The sequence below is a fragment of the Lepidochelys kempii genome, chromosome 1 (assembly GCF_965140265.1).
Source record: "Lepidochelys kempii isolate rLepKem1 chromosome 1, rLepKem1.hap2, whole genome shotgun sequence".
Classification (NCBI taxonomy): domain Eukaryota; kingdom Metazoa; phylum Chordata; order Testudines; family Cheloniidae; genus Lepidochelys; species Lepidochelys kempii.
In genome coordinates, this window is record NC_133256.1 from 345,720,414 (window position 1) to 345,734,233 (window position 13,820).

Below are 13,820 nucleotides of genomic sequence, written 5' to 3' on the forward strand. Positions count from 1 at the left end.
CTCAGATGAGGCTGATCTAGCCTGTTCCACAGGGGGGCTATATAACATTATAGCTTATCACTGTTCTTTTCCTCCCAGTCACTTCAGGAGCTTGACTACTCAATGGCTCCCTCTGGTGCTTTTGGGAGAGGGAGTTACCTTTGTAGCTAAATCCTGTGTGTGTTGTGTCTAAGACCCAGGAGCTGGGATTCCTGAGTGCTGCTGTCTTTTGCACTAGTGCTTTGCATCAAGGGCTAGGGACCCACAGCCACCAATACATTAAATTGACACCCGCCAGGTATTCCTAGAGTGGTAGCTGCCTTCCAGCAGCTGAAAAAGGGAACAGCAGGGTCCAGAACGCGAATAAAGGAATCCTAGCGCTCCGGAATAGAACTCTTTAGGACATGGAACACGCTCACGTACCTGCCTTGGCATGTGCTCCCTATTGAATCCATTGCAGTTTTTTAAAGCGTTGAGGTCAAGGCAGAAAGGCCGCGCCCCTCCTACCCAGCCTGCATGTTTCCAGTGGTCAGCAGCGCCCGGGTATCTGTGCCTTCCTTCTCTCAAACTACTTCCCTCCGTCAGACAGTTGAGCATGTCAAAGGGCCGTGCCGTCTCTTGGACGGCGCACAAGTAAAATGGGTACAGTGGAGCTGTGTCCGCACACACTTCTGCTACGCTCTTGTCGTCTTCCTGAGAATCCCAGCCTGCGCCCCTTGTTCTGCAACACTTTGCCACACCAGCCACCTGGCCTCCCACCTCTTCTGCACCCCGCTGCTCTCCTGCTCCTGCATCTGTTCCTCCCCTTGCCACCACTCCAGCTCCCTCCCCTCCCCCCCCAGCCCACCACCAGGGCATTCCCTGCCTAATTGTCTTGCGGCCGCTGTCTACCTGATTGCCCCCGACTCCTCCCCCAGTTTAAGAAAAGCTGTCAGAAGGGTTTCAGAGTAACAGCCGTGTTAGTCTGTATTCGCAAAAAGAAAAGGAGGACTTGTGGCACCTTAGAGACTAACCCATTTATTTGAGTATAAGCTTTCGTGAGCTACAGCTCACTTCATCGGATGCATACTGTGGAAACTGCAGCAGACTTTATATATACACAGAGAATATGAAACAATACCTCCTCCCACCCCTCCTGCTGGTAATAGCCCATCCAAAGTGACCACTCTCTTTACAATGTGTATGATAATCAAGGTGGGCCATTTCCAGCACAAATCCAGGTTTTCTCACCCCCCCCCAAAAACCACACACATAAACTCACTCTCCTGCTGGTAAAAAGAAAAGGAGGACTTGTGGCACCTTAAAGAGTAACCAATTTATTTGAGCATAAGCTTTCGTGAGCTACAGCTAACATTACAAAAAGAAGGATTCTAGGTGGACTCCTCCTTAAGGTCGAAACAGCAGACTGGACTTCTACATAGAGTACTTCTGCACGGGCTTAAATTGTGGAAAAGCAGCATCACTTGCCCCATAACCTCAGCCATGCGGAACACAATGCCATCCACAGCCTCAGAAACAACTCTGACATCATAATCAAAAAGGCTGACAAAGGAGGTGCTGTTGTCATCATGAATAGGTCAGAATATGAACAAGAGGCTGCTCGGCAGCTCTCCAACACCACTTTCTACAAGCCATTACCCTCTGATCCCACTGAGAGTTACCAAAAGCAACTCCAGCATTTGCTTAAGAAACACCCTGAAAAAGCACAAGATCAAATCCGCACAGACACACCCCTGGAACCCCGACCTGGGATATTCTATCTACTACCCAAGATCCATAAACCTGGACATCCTGGGCTCCCCATCATCTCAGGCATTGGCACCCTGACAGCAGGATTGTCTGGCTATGTAGACTCCCTCCTCAGGCCCTACGCTACCAGCACTCCCAGCTACCTTCGAGACACCACGGACTTCCTGAGGAAACTACAATCCATCGGTGATCTTCCTGAAAACACCATCCTGGCCACTATGGATGTAGAAGCCCTCTACACCAACATTCCACACAAAGATGGACTACAAGCCGTCAGGAACACTATCCCCGATAATGTCACGGCTAACCTGGTGGCTGAACTATGTGACTTTGTCCTTACCCATAACTATTTTACATTTGGGGACAATGTATACCTTCAGATCAGCGGCACTGCTATGGGTACCCGCATGGCCCCACAGTATGCCAACATTTTTATGGCTGATTTAGAACAACGCTTCCTCAGCTCTCGTCCCCTAACGCCCCTACTCTACTTGCGCTATATTGATGACATCTTCATCATCTGGACCCATGGAAAAGAAGCCCTTGAGGAATTCCACCATGATTTCAACAATTTCCATCCCACCATCAACCTCAGCCTGGTCCAGTCCACACAAGAGATCCACTTCCTGGACACTACAGTGCTAATAAACAATGGTCACATAAACACCACCCTATACCGGAAACCTACTGACCGCTATTCCTACCCACATGCCTCCAGCTTTCACCCTGACCACACCACACGATCCATCGTCTACAGCCAAGCTCTGCGATACAACCGCATTTGCTCCAACCCCTCAGACAGAGACAAACACCTACAAGATCTCTATCAAGCATTCTTACAACTACAATACCCACCTGCGGAAGTGAAGAAACAGATTGATAGAGCCAGAAGAGTTCCCAGAAGTCACCTATTACAGGACAGGCCTAACAAAGAAAATAACAGAACGCCACTAGCCGTCACCTTCAGCCCCCAACTAAAACCCCTCCAACGCATTATTAAGGATCTACAACCTATCCTGAAGGATGACCCAACACACTCACAAATCTTGCGAGACAGGCCAGTCCTTGCCTACAGACAGTCCCCCAACCTGAAGCAAATACTCACCAACAACCACATACCACACAACACAACCACTAACCCAGGAACCTATCCTTGCAACAAAGCCCATTGCCAACTGTGCCCACATATCTATTCAGGGGACACCATCACAGGGCCTAATCACATCAGCCACACTGTCAGAGGCTCGTTCACCTGCACATCCACCAATGCGATCTATGCCATCATGTGCCAGCAATGCCCCTCTGCCATGTACATTGGTCAGACTGGACAGTCTCTACATAAAAGAATAAGTGGACACAAATCAGATGTCAAGAATTATAACATTCATAAACCAGTCGGAGAACACTTCAATCTCTCTGGTCACGCAATTACAGACATGAAGGTTGCTATCTTACAACAAAAAAACTTCAAATCCAGACTCCAGCGAGAAACTGCTGAATTGGAATTCATTTGCAAATTGGATACTATTAATTTAGGCTTAAATAGAGACTGGGAGTGGCTAAGTCATTATGCAAGGTAGCCTATTTCCCCTTGTTTTTCCTCCCCTCCTCCTCCTCCCCCTCCCCCCCCCCCGACGTTCTGGTTAAACTTGGATTTATGCTGGAAATGGCCCACCTTGATTATCATACACATTGTAAGGAGAGTGGTCACTTTGGATGGGCTATTACCAGCAGGAGAGTGAGTTTGTGTGGGGGCGGAGGGTGAGAAAACCTGGATTTGTGCTGGAAATGGCCCAACTTGATTATAAGCTTATGCTCAAATAAACTGGTTAGTCTCTAAGGTGCCACAAGTACTCCTTTTCTTTTTGCGAATACAGACTAACACGGTTGCTACTCTGAAACCTGTCATTGTAAGGAGAGTGATCACTTTAGATAAGCTCTTACCAGCAGGAGAGTGGGGTGGGAGGAGGTATTGTTTCATGGTCTCTGTGTATATAATGTCTTCTGCAGTTTCCACAGTATGCATCTGATGAAATGAGCTGTAGCTTATGAAAGCTTATGCTCATATAAATTGGTTAGTCTCTAAGGTGCCCCAAGTCCTCCTTTTCTTTCTGTCAGAAGGGGTTAATGATGAAAGAAGTCTGAAAGACCATGCAGCCAAAAGGCAGGCACGTGTTAGCTTTCACCCTGCAGTTCCTGAGGATTTCGGTGTGCACGTAACTCCTCAGGGCTTAGCTTCCCTGCTGTGCTAGCAAATGAACTCCTGGAGTTCGTGTAGCTCTGCTGAGCCTGCTCCTTCTGCAGAGCAGCTGTCTTACTTGCTCCGGCAGGAGCAGCAGTCGAGCTTTAAACTAAGGCCCACTGCCCTTGGACAGACCAACCAGCTCCCGCATAAAGCACCGTTTAGCATGAGCTAGAGATTGGCGTGGACAGGAGGCAGATTAGGGGCAACAACTCAAGCTAACACTGCAGCATAGATAAGCCCTTACAGCCCACCTTGTGTTAACATGCAGGTTGCTCGTGCACAGAGCAGTGATTCTCAAGTTGTTTATCAGTGAGAACCATAGCTACAGTCCCCTATGCCCAGCCCCCAGAGAACCCTCCACAGAGGGGACCCGAAGGGGAGCCCTGAGAGGGGGGACTGGACAGCTGGAACCCTGCCGTGGGGAGCCAGATACCTGGACTGGGGCCCTGTAGTGCGAAGCCAGGCACCTGGCAGCTAGACCCCGCTGCGGGGAGCCAGGCAGCGGGACCGAGACCATGCCATGCAGGACCAGGCAGCTGGCAGCCAGACCCCGTTGCACTGAGGCAAGCAGCCAAACCCAGACCCCAGGACCCTGTGGTGTGGGGCCCAGGCAGCTAGACCCCAGGATCCCACCACATGGGGCCAGGCAGCTGGGACTCCTGCGCCAAGCCAGGAGGGCCAGAGGAGGGCCAGCAGCCAAGTCCCTAGGCACAGAGCCCCACCTAAAAGCTGGCACCCTGCAAACCTCTGGTTCCCAGCACCCTCTGCCCCCTCACAGCCCAAAGCCCCTGCCCCATAGACCAGTCACCAGCCCCCTGCTGGCAGGAGCCCTCCCCTTATCAGACCAGAGCAGCAAATTTTTGAATTTTTTTTAGCACACAGCTGGGCCCTATTTGGGCCACATGCAGTCTGTGGGTTGAGAACGGCTGGCACAGACTTTCCAGGGATGAAGGGTTGTTATGGTAATTATGCAGTGGGGGGGTCAGCAGCCTACTCCCCTCTAGCTCAGCTGGGACAGCATGTGTGGAATAGGAACAGCCTCTCCCTTGACAGCAGGCAGCAGCCTCTGCTGAGCCCAGGTCTCGTTTTGCTGGCTGTGATGTTCAGGTTGGCAGGAATTGAGTGAGAGGGGGCTGTGCTGCACTGAATGAAGACCTGCAATCCAGCTCACCCTCGCCCCCCTCCCCTGAGCAGTGGAAGGAGAGGGAGGGAGTGGGGGTTGATGAAGCCAGCTCTACGGTGGCCAAGCAGACACACAAGCTGCACTCTCCTTTCTCCTGCGCTCACAAGGGGAAGAAAGGATGGGCTCAGAGCCTGTTGTTGGAAAGGAGGGAGCCTTGGGCAGGGGGGAGAATTGAGCAGACTTCCTGAAAATGTTTCCCCTAGTGAGACTCTGCTGGAGGTAACACCAGCTGGTAGTCGGTCATTCGACCAGATACCTGGATGTTCTTCCAGTGACTCGGCCCCTATTTTGACAGCATGGCAATCCCCTGTGAATGTACAGAACATCCTGCCTGTCATACAGCATAGCATGGGTAGCCAGTGCCATTTAAACAGCTACTAAAAACAATCTGGGAAACTTCATGTGTTACAGGTGATGAAATTCAAGGACAGCAGCGGTGGTTCCAGTAACAAAGAATGAAGCTTTTGTTAAAATAGTTTAGATAAAAGGTAACTTGTTCGGGTTCTGCTGTTACAGCCTAAAGCTCTAGGCACAGAAGGCAGCGGTAGTAGATTTCCCTTTTTTAGTAGAATGTTAATTATTTAAGGATAGCCAATGAGTCTTAGAGGAACAGATGCACCCTACTCCAGCTGCATAGGAAGAGAACTATTTTAATGTATACAGTATTTTAAATTATTTGTTTTCTGAAGTTAGTACAGCTACATATGGAAACTAGGGGAAGTGCAGTTTACTTGAAGCTTAGGAGAGATGTTAGTCCATTTTAGGAAGTGCTTTTTATAAATGCGTGTTTATGTAAATAACATCCACACCATGCATGTGGTTTATGAGCAGCAGGAGTTTTGTACATTTTCAGCGTGTTCAAGATTACTCCAACTCACTAAGTCTGCAATTGGTTAATCAACACTACATTAAGTTCTCACTGGTTTTCTGATGGTACCATTTCCATTTGACTTGTGGGACTTCTGTTTTCCACTAGATGGAACTCTTGTAAATAGCAGAACGTCAGGCTTCTGGAACAAAAATCATATTTATGGTATTCTAAAAAAAAAAAAAAAAATAGACTTTGAAAGGAAACTGCAGCAGTCACGTGACATTTGTAAGATACTTACAGTATCTAGTGGGAAGTGTTTTATAACTAATCATTTTTTTAAAATAAAGCAGACTAAAACAAAGCTGTCATGTACAAGATGACTTTGTATAATGTTTGACAAATAAAACAAGACAATTCAAAGTCTCGTGCATTGCTGTTGGTTTAGGACTTTACCAAAGCACTCAACCTTCCTCCCCTGTAAACTAGTGTAGCTTACCCCCGAATACAAATCCTTCTGGTGAACTGCATTGACAAACAGGGAGTTGGGCAGGAAAAGAGAAATTCCACATCCTTAGCAGGGCTGTAATGTTTATCTGCTGGCTTGTAGGTTGGCAGGATCAACGCTGGGGTGGGCTAAAGAACCTTGGCTGGGTCTAGAAGGGCCTTGGTGATAGGGAAGGTTCTGCGGTCGTAGAGGTATGCAGGATACGAAGCAGCTTGTGCTGTTGCTTTTACTTCCTTGAGAGGGAGTTTAAGTCTACAAAAACAGGACCCCCGGCCCTCTACCTAGAGCTGCCACTCACAGCACAAGTGAGGGAGAGCACATGTGCATCCAGCAGGCACTGGCTAAAGATCTCCGATCCCAGCTGCAGGGAGCACTACTGCACATATAGTGCCACAAGCATGGGGGAAACCACATCTTCAAGCTCAGTTACTGTACACCAGCAGTAGCCTCTCTGGCATGTAGTCAGGGCCTGTGTTTCAAGGGGCTGCTGAAGAGATAACAGTAATAGGGCATTACTGGTTGCCACAAGCTAAAAGCCATGGCTGGTGGTTGGTTAAAGATTCCTCCACCACCCCACCCCTCAGTGGGCTTGTACGGAAATAGCAGTGCTTAAAGTTTGGCAATAATTCTAGGCAAGACTTGACTTTTCCCCCTACACTGGGCAATGGAGTGATCCTACCCTTCCTGGGGTATTTAGCATCTTCAATGCAAGTTCACTCCTCTAGTCCTTTGTCATGTCAGGGTGTGACTGCCTACATGGCTATGGTTTTGGACAGCTCAAATAGTTTGCAGAAGTCCATGAACCTCTCACATTTCATGATTAAAAAGGGTGCTAGAAGCAAGGGAGACTAAGTTCAGACAGAATCCAAAGCCTACATCTTTCTAGTAGTTGGCCAGGTAGGTACCCCACTTCATACCTTAAAAGATGAAGGATTTCATGAGGAAGATATTCATGGTATTGTAGGGTAGGGAGAAGAGAAAGCAAACACTACACTCGGATACTACTGATGTAGGCTTCCAGGGACATCCCCTACTCCTTCCCCATTTGGGGGGGGGGGGGGGAGAGGGAGGAAGAGGAGAGCGCTAACCAGATATAGTTTAAGAAATAAGCCTCTTCACTTAAAGCTTCCAAGGAGGAGCCTGCAGCCAGACAGCACTTATGAAATAGGTTTCATGCCAAAACCACTAGCTGACAGCATGAAGGAAACAAGCTTCTTAGGCATGAGCAGGGAGTTCAGGGTTCTAACAACTCTGAAAACAGACTACAGTTCACTGTTTGAAGCTGCAAACTCAATGGATGGATAGCAACAGCACAGGAAAGAGTTTACTACAGTAACATTCCTTTTCCACCACCTACACCATGAGCTTTGAGTGGAAGACAAGTTAGTTCTGTTAGCTTACCTTTACACACTCCTCTGCTATTGCATAGGTGGCCAAATTTAGGGAAAGGCAAGATTTACTCCTCCCATAGCTTGATTGTCACCCAAGAGTAAGACCTGGCTCCAAAAGTAGTTGAATCAGACAAGAGATGAGACACTGGCTGCTGAAAGGTGAAGAGCGTGGCCAGTACTGACAGCAATTAGCAGATGCATCCAAAAAGAAATCAGTCTACTGAGACTAAAACCAGCCTATTGGAGATAGCAACCACTAACTGACGGGAGAGTTATGAAAGGGATAGTAAGAACTAACCAGTCATGCAAGTTCTCAAGGTGCATTAGTTCAAGTTAGAGACACTTCCTGCGAGTGTACATCTGGACATGGCTCTTGCTCTACCAAGCACAACTCTTACTACCTATTAGGTACCAGAGGCTTCCAACTATACATAGATCTTCAGAGAAGCCCTGTCTTCAAAGAACAAGGCAAGTCATTCTATTCCTCGTTCACCTCCACCACATCAATGGAGTAACGCCCACTTTTAGCACATTACTGGAATACTTGGAAACAGATTGGGAATGGAACAGACAGCCTGGTCCCTTGGTTTACAACTGAACACAGTTTTATTGTGGTGGTGGTGTCAGGAACCATCATCATTTCTGCTTTTCCAAAAGCACTGCTGAGGCGTTTGAGGGGTACTGGTAAAACTGAGTATTTTATTCAAATTTAGCATGCAACAGTAGGGTAGCAAGGTAACATCCTTGTACTTCTGGTTCTGTTGTTCAGTTGGCCAGTCACTAATGCCATGTGTCACCCCCACAAGCATGTTGGCTCACATTTAGGGCTGATAGGAGGCTTTTCACTGAGACAGTGGTGCTAGCTATCACTTCCTAACTTACACATCCACTGAGTGTTATGGTTCAGAGGCAATTTACCAAACCTAGGTCAGCAATTGCTTTACTACCTCCCATACAGGTTGAGTAGCAGCATAGCTTTAGTCCAACACGTTGAGCTGTACCCTGCAAAGCTTGTTCTGGTAAATGCAGGATTACTTTGTGTGAACACTGAAATGAGAAGTACTAACAGATCTGGTTAAAGTCTGAAGTACCCCCATCAAAAAGGAGACACCCATGAATCTTTAAAACAGCCACAGTTAGACTTGTTAATGGGCATCAAGTTAGACAGGAGTTTGAGGTCCAGAACCAAGGTGATGCTGTGCTATTTTCAACCGCAACAGTGGCACTTGAGGGGCAAATGAAAGTAGCTCTGATGAGATTGAATAGAGTCTAGGAATTTGGCTGCACACCAAGCTGTCAAACTTCCTGCTGAGAGAGTGAGGATAGGGCCAAGTAATGCTAGAAGTAAGGGCTCAAGTGTTTAGCCCAGGTGCTGCAGTGCACTCCTTGTATAGTGATTCATCTGGGCTATGCCCTTACTGCTGGTTAGCGGGGACAGACTGAGTGTCCATGAGATGGGCTTACAGCTTACATGGTCATCAACTGCTCTGAAAGTAAGTGCACAGCTGCTTTGAAAGTCAAGCCAAGGATGTTTAAATCCATGGTTTTTCCTTGTATTTGGATGGTTGAATTCCAAGGCACAGAAGCTTCACTCTGGCAGGCACGCATCTTTTAAGATCTTAAGCAGACGCTATTTGTACTAAGTGGAGTGAATCAGACCAGAGCAAAGGACTGGTTTCCAGAATTTGGCTTTACTTTGCAGTACAGAAATCATTTGAGCCTTTTCAAGAGACATCAGAAGCAGAGGCTCTGTCATATCAATACTGCAGTGCAGTTTGGTCCATCCAAAAAGCCACATGGGGTACAGAAAATACTTTCACATCATGCCTGCTTTGTAATTTGTTCTCTCAATTTTATTAGATTGACACACAAAGGAACCTTAGGCACAGTTGTCCCAACTGATGTAAACAGTTTTAGAAGCTTAAGGGTGGGTTAGGTTCTGTGCCTAAAACTATGCCAACATTTGCTGCTACAATAGATGTGGGCTTTGTCCATAATACAACTTGCCACAAAGTTAAGATTGATGGGAAAGACTTTAGGGATGCTGTCCACAATAATGGAGTGCTCAGTTTAGCGTTTTCTTGGTATCAGGTCTGAATGGCATCTGTCAAATTCACGGATGCACCAGAAGCACATAATTGGGAAATGGGTTTACAAATGATTAAAAACACAAAGGTAACCGGTCAATGAGTTATTTCAGTTTGCACCAAAGTCTAGGTCTGCAAAAAAAAGTTCAGTAGTCTGCTGTTTGCTTATAAGGTTAGTGAACAGTTAAATCAGTGTCAGTAATTAGCCAGATTCTGGACAGCAGCCCTGCTAGAATGAAATTAACACATGATACCCAAAAGGGGAGCATTTACCAGTGCAGTACTCTTCAGTCTCTCAGAGATGTGATTACAAAAGCAGGCCGTACAATATTGAGTTTCATACAGTGTTCATTAAAGTTCCTTATATTCATATTAGCCGATTTAATTTCTCCTAATTAGACATTACTTCATTACTGCTGCTCCTGCTCCCCATAGATATCATTTTTCTTGCGTTTCATCTCTTCAAAATCGAACTCTGATCCCATCATCCTCTTATAAATATCTTTGATGTCATCACACGTCGTCTCAAAGTGAGTGGTAGCATCGTAGGTACGAGAAATAAAGATCTGGAAAATAAGTTTTCAGGCTTAGTGTTTGGAGATTCTCCCCTTACATGGGCACACCAGTTTGATTGTTTGCCATTTCATACTAACCTGGCTTTCGGTTCCCAAGTCAGTTGGTGCAAACAGATCGCTGATGCTAACAAACCTATGAGAGAAGACATTTTTCAGAATGCTTAAATGTTCCCCAGCGCCTCAATGAAAGGTGAACGAATACAGGAGCCAGGTAATTTGCAATATGATCAAATGCCAAAGCCCTAGGGCAAGAAGCACATGTGAGGAGGTTTTGGTGCTAGGACAGAGCATTGGAGCAGTTGTCTTGGGGGTGAAGGAGTAGGCCGAGTAGGTATTCCAATGACAGATGGAGTGGATGTATCTACGGGCCTTCCAGCCTCCCTCATCTGCCCCATGACCTCTCAAGATCAGAATACAACCAAAAGACACCCAGATCTGTCTCTGTGTGTGGCAAGTAATCGTTAACTAGTCCCCGGGCTAGTTTAGTAATCACGAATGCATATGAGCCGCTAGACTGCTGATGCAAGGTGGAAAGCTTACTTCTGTTCAATGGGCTCCAAGAGATCTAAGGCAGGTTTGATTTCTCTCTCTGGATCTCCTGTTTCCACAGTAGTGCTAACAATGGCTATGTACTTCCCTTGCGCTGCCACGTTGTGTGCAGAAGAGATCATGCAAACGTAGATATCTAGAAAAACATTACAGGAATGAGATTTCATCTACACCACATGCCAATTGAGAAGAGCTAGGGAGATGCTGGCAGTGACTTTGGATGTGAGCTGACTCACCCTTCCAGCTGCACACATAACTGGGCCATGGGGATGTGCATTCACATTTCTGTTTCCCTCTTTTTCCTCCTAGAACTTGTTGCATTTGAACCTTGTCTGAGATCTAGTTTTAGTTTGTTGGGACAAGGATTTACATGTAATTCAGACCTCTACGTACATCAAGCCCTTGGCCTCAGCATACAGTGGGATTTTATATGAAAACCCCTAATTTCAAGGAGTTTACACACCCAGTATTGAGATCTCTGGCCACACAAACCCCCATCAGCTGATTGCACTAGGAACAGAATTCAGCCCTCTGCCTCCACTGCTTGAGTAAAGACAGACAGTAACTGACAGCAGTAAGAGAAGAGGTGGCCCTTCTCATCAGGCCAATCAACGGAGTTGCAAACTGGGCAGATCCAACCACTTCCAGTACCGGGCAGCTATTTATAAGCCAGTACATCACAACCCTTCAAGAAAGTGTCAGGCATAAAAGAGCGTTTCCAGATCCAAGCTGAATTAGAAGCAGCAAGTTTCACATTCTGGCTCATGCCCGTGCCCAGTATTGGACTGCAACCACTTGGATGCTTTGGATTCAGACAAGGGATTTGAGTACGAAAGGCCCCCTAGGTTTGGGGCCTAAATCAGTCTGAAATACAAACTTCACCTAAACCTTTTAGTTTCTCATGTAGCTCTACTGGCACTTGGTGCTTCAGATACAGAGGTCCCTGCCTAGATTATGGGAGGGCAGCAAGCAGCTCAAACTTGGGTCCATAAAGCACTTCGACATCTTATGCATGCTGGGGAGAGTGATGGGCTTTGCATGCCTAAATGATACCATTACCTGCAGAAACAGCCAACAGCTGTTTTCTTCAGGAACCAATCCTGCTTCCACAATGGAAAGGACTAGAAACTAGTGTGTGGGAGAAGGAGTCCAGGAATTACTGCCACATGATGCTGAGACAACACGGAACAAGCGTGGAGAGTGCACATTGCCTCAGACAGCAAAGCAGTGCAAAATTAGAGAGTAAGCTGAACTGAACACGAGTTAGGGATCTCAACTGCATAATGTACCCACTTCATTAAAGCTGAACATGTGCAGCCATGTTAGTATTCTTTTCCCCCCAGTAAAAAATACCATATTTGACAAGTGTGGGATCAGGAAGGGAGCTATACCAAGACACTGAGGACCCCAAGAAGCAGCACATGTGCAAGCCATTAAAAAGGAAGGTGAGCATATTCTTTGGGAGGCTGGTTTCCTGAAGTGGTTTTTATTATGAATTGTTTAAATGTTTTCCTTGATGATTGATAAAGTTCTTTACTTCACAGAAGCCTAAGACTTTCATTTGGCCCAGTGGAGGCAAGTCCACTTAGTATGGATTTAATGAGCATGCCAACTTAAGTGCAGACAGTCTATAGCAACACCCACTTATGCACTGACATGCTAAGCATTTAACAGCCACTATTGCCCACACACCTGATTTCCGGTTGACCTGATTCTGTGGAATGATGATCTGGCAGGAATTGGCATCATTTGTGTTCTTGATTGGGTGGTTTAACATACAGATTACTCGAATCACTAGGCCAACTTTTGTTACACGATCTGGGACGTAACTGGGATCACAGATGAGTTGTTTGCAGCGAGCAACCTGCCAAGGATGGACAAAGTACAAACTTAAATTCCTCAACTGGAAGAAAAGTTTTCCCAGATGTTCTCAAGCACAGAGTAGCCTCTTAGCATCTCTAGTCAGAATTGATGAGATGCACTGCTGCTGACCAGCAACAAAAACAAAGCTATTTTAGATTTAGTTCCGTGAGGTGGTTGTTTCTAGTAGATTAGCCTGACAGTTTAGTGCAGTATCAGATTTTCACAGCAGAGAAGTAAATGCTTAGAGCAATGAAGCCTCCAGTATTATGAAACATTCCATTTAGGAGCTATTTTCCTTGTGTCATAGGTTTGTATTCCACCTTCAGCAGATCTGGATTTTCCACCATCAGCTCAAGACCATAGTTTTGTACATGTCGTCATCAATACAAGTCATTATCTGCAACTTTACAAGCAGACACTTATATTTTTCTACACTTTTGAGCTATATGCATGAACTATTGAAAGGTTAGACGTTAATACATGCTGCAAAGTTTGGTTTCCTTAATCCAGACGTTTATTAAGTGTAACTTTGCATTTATATTGTGCAATCTTATGGATGTAACAATAGTAAGAATGTAGGGACATTGAACAAGAATTGCCCCATCAGCATCAGAGGGATTAAGGTTATAAATGCATGTGTCCAGTCAGTGAGGCCATCTGGAGATTTGGAAACAGAATGTGAGCACAAGTTAGATATTTGCTATATACAGCATCCATCATTTGTAGAGTTTTATTTGGATTCATCCTGGTATGAACAACTGTGCCTTTTTTTCATGATTTGAAGATGAAGAGGCATCTGTATTATAGAGCTGGTTAGCAAGTGAGAAATTCAACTCGCCCTGTAAAACTGCAAGCAAACCGGCAGATGAGTAAAGTGTATTTA

At 46.2% G+C, this 13,820-nt stretch overlaps 2 protein-coding genes across 7 annotated transcripts in view; one reads left to right on the plus strand and one right to left on the minus strand.

Moving 5' to 3' along the window:
* The window catches only part of TASOR2 (transcription activation suppressor family member 2), a 98,254-nt gene extending 91,867 nt beyond the window's left edge, over nucleotides 1-6,387 (plus strand). For all 6 annotated transcript variants that reach the window (XM_073328882.1, XM_073328884.1, XM_073328880.1 and 3 more), the window contains one exon: nucleotides 5,568-6,387. In XM_073328882.1, coding sequence (XP_073184983.1) covers nucleotides 5,568-5,571 — 4 coding nt within the window. In that variant the 3' untranslated portion in view covers nucleotides 5,572-6,387. The remainder of the gene's footprint in view (nucleotides 1-5,567) is intronic.
* A 3,148-nt stretch (nucleotides 6,388-9,535) lies between these two features.
* GDI2 (GDP dissociation inhibitor 2) overlaps nucleotides 9,536-13,820 on the minus strand; it is a 33,122-nt gene continuing 28,837 nt past the window's right edge. Inside the window, exons 8-11 of the mRNA XM_073328887.1 lie at nucleotides 12,767-12,938; nucleotides 11,066-11,210; nucleotides 10,604-10,658; nucleotides 9,536-10,516 (exon numbers count right to left, since the gene is read on the minus strand). Of these exons, the coding sequence (XP_073184988.1) occupies nucleotides 10,361-10,516; nucleotides 10,604-10,658; nucleotides 11,066-11,210; nucleotides 12,767-12,938 (528 nt within the window). The 3' untranslated portion in view covers nucleotides 9,536-10,360. The remainder of the gene's footprint in view (nucleotides 10,517-10,603; nucleotides 10,659-11,065; nucleotides 11,211-12,766; nucleotides 12,939-13,820) is intronic.